General features: G+C 34.0%; 1 protein-coding gene across 1 annotated transcript; it reads right to left on the bottom strand.

The window, feature by feature from the left end:
* Positions 1-1,384: 1,384 nt before the first annotated feature.
* LOC131613241 (uncharacterized) lies at positions 1,385-2,068 on the bottom strand. Its single transcript, XM_058884928.1, has one exon. It carries the CDS (start codon positions 2,066-2,068, stop codon positions 1,385-1,387), a length of 684 nt encoding a protein of 227 aa, XP_058740911.1.
* Positions 2,069-5,932: the final 3,864 nt, after the last annotated feature.

Below are 5,932 nucleotides of genomic sequence, written 5' to 3'. Positions count from 1 at the left end.
ATATAAACAATAGAATGTTTTTTTTGGCGAGTAAGCAAGATATTAAGCAACATGCTCTTGAAAATTAAATGTGCTTTGGAAGATCACATGTAGTTTTTGATGATAACAACTAAAGTGCAAGTATAGCAAGCAGTTATAGTTGCAAGCAAATAAAGTGAGGTTTTAATGATTTTTGCAAAAGTCCTCTTATGATGGTATTTAAAGAAAAATTTCAAGCCTCATCTCCAATAAGAATTCAAACAAGTGTCTATAAGATTGATTAACCAAACAAATCTTGAAATTTTAAAGTATGAAAGTTCACCCTCTTGCGCCTGAGTGAACAATTTGTTGTAAAAATGTCATTTTTGTAAAATTATACGACTAAATCACACACACAAACACACACAAACAAGCTTTAAAAGTTATTTTTCTCAAATAAATATTTCGAAAAGTATTTTGAAATACATGTACGAGAAATTAGAAACTGTCTGAATATTTTTAGACAAAAATTATCTTGTCCAATTGATTGACACTTATTTCCAATGGATTTGGATGGTGCAAAAATAGTCTTGAAGTATTTAGTACAGTGTCTTAAAGAACGTAAAACGAATATATATATTTTCATTGTTTTTAAAATAGCCTAAACATTTATTTAGAGGCCTTTTAATTGATTGGTGTAAGATGTCAATCGATTGACACATTAAATATGGTTCAAAAGCTCACTTTAGTTTGAGATAAGCTTGTGTAAAATCTTTGTTTACCTCGGGGCTAACCTCTTCAAGTTGTTGTATGAAAAGAAGACTAATCGCGTATAAATCCGTTGTTGAGAAGGAAGACTAACTTATTCTCTCTGGTGTCTATTGTTTGGTTTGAATTTAGCAAGAATCTTCATTTTTCTTGTATAAGAGGGTTAGAGAGTTCTACATACTAAAAACTCTTAAGAATTATTGGATACCCTCAACATTAACTCTTTGTTTGGTAATCTAGTAGGGTACCGCTACTGTACGTCCAGAGCCACATATATCGTGATTTTGAGAAGCTTCAAGTTGTATAATTCCATACATAGGCCAAATCTCAGGGAGAGGATTATGTCAATTATTTTCGACTGAACAAAAAATGGGAAAAATACAACCAAATAAACTTATGAGAGAAAAAGAATCGGATCTTTTAGAAACTCATGAAACGAATAGTTGGAGTAAGTAATTTTCCCGCAAAAGGACCATTTCCAAACCATATGCTTAATGTTCCACACTGTATCATTAAAATTCCATCATTCGTCACGGAAGCACACACCATTACGAAGCAACCATATTGTCCAAATAGTAGCTAACCACACGACGTCCGCCTTACTATTCCTAACCTTTTTATCTCGGAAGAAACAATGCCAATCCATAAAATTCGGCAATTACCCCTCCTCCACCTCCCCCTCTTTACCCATCCAAAGAGCTATCTCATTCCAAATAGCTTTCACCACCCAACAACCAAAAAAAGAATGGTTTCTACTTTCTACTTCATATCCACAAAAACAACACTTTAAATTATCTACCGGTATATTTATACCTCTATACACCAAGCAATCCTTAGTCAGGATCCTATCAAGAAGAAATCTCCATCCAAACGCCTTGATTTTGAAAGGCACATCCGCCTTCCAAACTAGCCCATACGCCCCATCATGTTTGTTCGGCGACCCAACCGGAACGAAATCTCTTCCAAAAAAAGTGTAACAAGATACCACCGAGAAAATTCCATATTCGGCTAGAATCCAAGACACCTCATCTCTCCCCTCCCCCGCACCACCAAATTCGGCCAACACATCTCTAAACCGAACTAAACCCTCCATAATTTCCCTCTCCGTCTCCAACCCCACGGGAATCCCAAAAACACCCCATCTCCATTTACCCTCTAGCCACCCTCCCATAGAAGCAACCGAAACCCCTTTCAAAAGCGAAGCCTCATATATATCCGAAAACACTTCACCCAAAATAAGACCTCTCCACCATTTGGCTTCCCAAAAAGGAATGTTATAACCATTTTTCACAACCCACCTACATCCTTCAACAATAGGATCCCTACAAGATCTCCTCCCCATTTTCAATAATTCTTAGTGTTATCACTTTTACCTTATACTCTTAACTTTTTGCCGTGCCTTGTTTCACTCTCTCATTTTACAAGGCACCCGGGATAGTGTTAAACGAGATTAGGAGCATTCTTGGCAATTTCCTTTGGAACGACAAGGCGAACAAAAGATGCGTGCATTGGGTGAATTGGCAAACGGTGTGCAAATCTAAAGAGAAAGGGGGTCTTGGAATTAAAGACGTGGGGGAGATGAACAAAGCCCTCCTCCTCAAGTGGAAATGGAGGATTCTCACGGAGGACAAAGCGATTTGGAGTGACTTTTTGTTGTTGAGATATAGCGATTCGAAAGTTAAAGTGTTGGCGTTTGATAGGAGGGCATCTAGTCCTAAAGATTCTTCTTGGTGGAAGGATGTCATTAATAATGATGTGAAGGAAGTTCTTGGTCAGGAAGGTTTTTTCTGGTTGTATTCGGTGTATTGTCAAAGATGGCAAATCGGTTTCCTTTTGGTTTGGGGCGTGGCTGGCAGCAGTCCCATTGTGCTCTCTGTTTCCGGATATTTTCGCTGTCAGCGGCAACGCTTTTAGCAAGGAGGTTGATGTCTTTGAGTGGGTTAAGGATTCGGTTCTGTGGCTGTTTGATAGAATTGTTCACGAAGACGCTGCGACTCTGTTATCTGCGGCTTCTGCTTCATTTTCTGGGCAGTGGCAGCAGCTCTGTGATATGCTGCAGGCGGCAAAATTGGCGAAGACAGCCGCGGACGAATTCTAGTGGATACCGAATTCGGATGGCCGCTTCTCGGTGGCTAGTGTCTCTCATCAGATCGCTATTGGTAAAGAGTCAGCGTTGCTGCCATCTTCTTTGCTTATAATCAATACTGTGTGGAATTCGTTGGTTCCGCTTAAAATTCAAATTTTCTTGTGGAGGGTGTGCATTGATAGAATTCCCTCTAAATGCTCCTTGAGTGAAAGAGGAGCTATTGACCCTTCTGCTCTTCTTTGCTGCGAATTTTGTAGGAACCATCTTGAGACCACCTCCCATTTGTTTTTCCAATGTGGCGTCGTGAAGCTTTTGTGGAAGCGGATTTACTTGTGGGTAGGGGAGGACCTTCCCTTTTCGGTAGATGAGTTTTTGAAGTTGGATATTGTGGTGGAGAAGGTGAAATCGTCGATAGATAGGAAGAGGATCATTGCTATTTGGATTGCATCGGTTTGGAGTTTGTGGACAATGAGGAATGCAATGATTTTTGATAAGATAGCTTATAGTTTCGAAAAGGTGTTTTTTAATGTTATCTACCTCTCTTGGTGTTGGTTAGCTAGCTATAATCCGACTAGATACTGCAGTTTTTATAACTGGTATACAGTATAACTGGTATACAGTTCCTTTGAATTGTTTTAAAACTTTGTAGGTGTTCCGGTTTGAAAGGGTTGCACCCCTAGTGCTGGCTCTTTTAATCAATTGCTTATTGAAAAAAAAAACTTTTTGCATATTTATCTTTCCTCCTCAAATTTATTCAAAAGTTTTTTAAAATGTTTATAAACTCTAAAAATAATTATAAATTTTTTTTAAAATACGGTTTTTCTCAAACACACAATTCATTCTCTTTTATGTATGAAGTATTTGAACAAGTAAAAAATATCATAATTTATTTCAAACTAATATTATAAATAAATTAAAAGAATAATACTCATAATTATCAATTTGATATTTACAATAATACAAATTATATAATTTTATAAGAAAGTTTAAACAAGTCTTTATGAGGATTTTAAAAAAGTAGTTTTTTATTAGAATAAGTAAACAAGCTAGTGTGACGTCACCTCCTTGAACATAATATTGTGTCAAAGTCAATATCTTCAAAACGTAATATTCGCATATAGAAAACAAATCACACCCAGAAAGCTCTCGTTTCGTTTTTGACCAATATAACTCCCCTTTTCACACCACTCTCTCTATAAGAAGTGTTTCATCTTATATGTTTAACATATTGCATATTCTTTACATTTATGATTTATGATGTTAAACTTTCTCCTTATTAGAAGATGATGATGATTCGATTTCGGAGGACTCTAACATAGGTACTATTTCGCTTTTTTCCAATTTTAACTTGTATACTTTTTTTTTGTTGTTGTTGTAATATTGCCAAATCTTGTATAATACCTTAATTTTACATTCTTTGTTTCCATGTTTTTTAATTGAATATTTATACCAAAAAGGTGCAAAGTATAGCCACTGTTTGAGAATACACACCACACATTGTTTGAGAATCTTCTTGAATGATTTATTATTAGTTGATCTATTTTTGGAGTTTAAACACTAACTTATGTCTCTTTAAGAGATAGATGATTAAGGTTTACCAATGATTGATAATAAATGGATATCATGTTGATATTAATGACTATATTTATTGATTAGTGGTTATGTTATGTATTGAATTATTTTAAATGCATACCGGTTTTTTTAGATTTAATAAGATATAATAAGCTTGCTTATCGAAAAAAAGATATAATAAGCTTATTCTGTTTAATATATGCCGGTGTCTTACTTTTATTTCGGTGGATTGTGTTTTATTCGCTTTTTTATTTCTTCTCCCTACACCTCTTTTTATTTGTTGGAAATCGCCTAAATAGAAAAGTTTGAGTTATGTATAAATAAGGTTATAAAAGCAAGAAAAAAATTGGCTTAGCAAATAGAAAAAAGCTAGAATAATACACAATCCCTTTTCCATTGAAAATCAAATTTTGTTTTCTTTGAAGTAATCACTTTGTTGAGAGCATATGTTTTGTTTCATAAAAAGAAAATAGTGGAGAACCCTCAATTATTTAAATACTCTTTTATTATATATTATAAATTAATTTTATTTTCATTTACACGAACCATGTTTGAATCTGTCTGGACTATTTTATCCCAGCCTTGAATTTTAGCCCAACTTCGCTAGATTGTTGGTTCATCAACAATCCTTCTTTTTTCTCAATGATTATTTATAACACATTTAATTTTCTCTTCTTTTTTTTGTATTAATGAAACCCACAAATTACATTAAGGTTATAAGAGAGCATCTTAGTAGCTCTAAAATAAAGATTTATAAAAAAATTTAATATCATAATTGTTTTGGATTTACCAAGGTGCTCTTTGATGAATCCAAGTGATTAATATATTAAATTTTTTATAAATATTAACTTTAGAGCTAGTAAGATGCTCTTTTATAGCATTAATGTAATTTTGGTTTTTATTAGCACAATGAAGATAAGATTAGAGGTGTAATAAATATCCATTCAATAAAGAATGATTGTTGATGAACCAACAATCCAACCAAATTAGGATAGTGTTCAATTAATGGACAACATAGCTTAGGCTGGTGACATAGACAACGCAATGGAAAAATAAAATATATTAGGACCATTATTTAGTTAACCTAATTAAAGTGATCTATTTATTGTAAGGTTTATGACTAAGGATATAATTGTTATAAAAAATATTGAGTAAATACAAATATTACTCATAAAGTTCTTGGTTTGGAAGTGGTTCTTTGTGGAAAAATTACTCATCCCAATTATTCCTTTTACGAGTTTGGCATGATGTATTTGTTATATCTCTCGTAATTTTAATTGGATTGTAATTTTTTCTTTTTGGCGAGCCATCCCATCTCGTCGTGTAATCAGGTTGGAGAATCCTTAGTTCTCCCGTTTATAATATCTTACTTACACAAGAAAACTAAAAGTCATATTTTTATTTTGTGATGGGTAAAATTAAAATAAGAAGACTTGAATAATCATGAGCCTTCATGAAAGGTCATGAAATTCTAAACATGACTCTTCATGAACTAAATTAGGGGTTATGGGAGAGACGGGGCACGTCTGGTGACGCATTCACATAATT

The sequence above is a fragment of the Vicia villosa genome, linkage group LG6 (genome assembly GCF_029867415.1).
Source record: "Vicia villosa cultivar HV-30 ecotype Madison, WI linkage group LG6, Vvil1.0, whole genome shotgun sequence".
Taxonomy (NCBI): Eukaryota; Viridiplantae; Streptophyta; class Magnoliopsida; order Fabales; family Fabaceae; genus Vicia; species Vicia villosa.
The sequence above is the reverse complement of the archived record's forward strand: the minus strand, read 5'-3'. Positions and strand labels throughout refer to the sequence as shown.

What these genes read in the sequence shown, in the direction of transcription:
- LOC131613241 (XM_058884928.1), bottom strand. Translation starts at nt 2,068, where the DNA reads ATGGGGAGGAGATCTTGTAGGGATCCTATTGTTGAAGGATGTAGGTGG.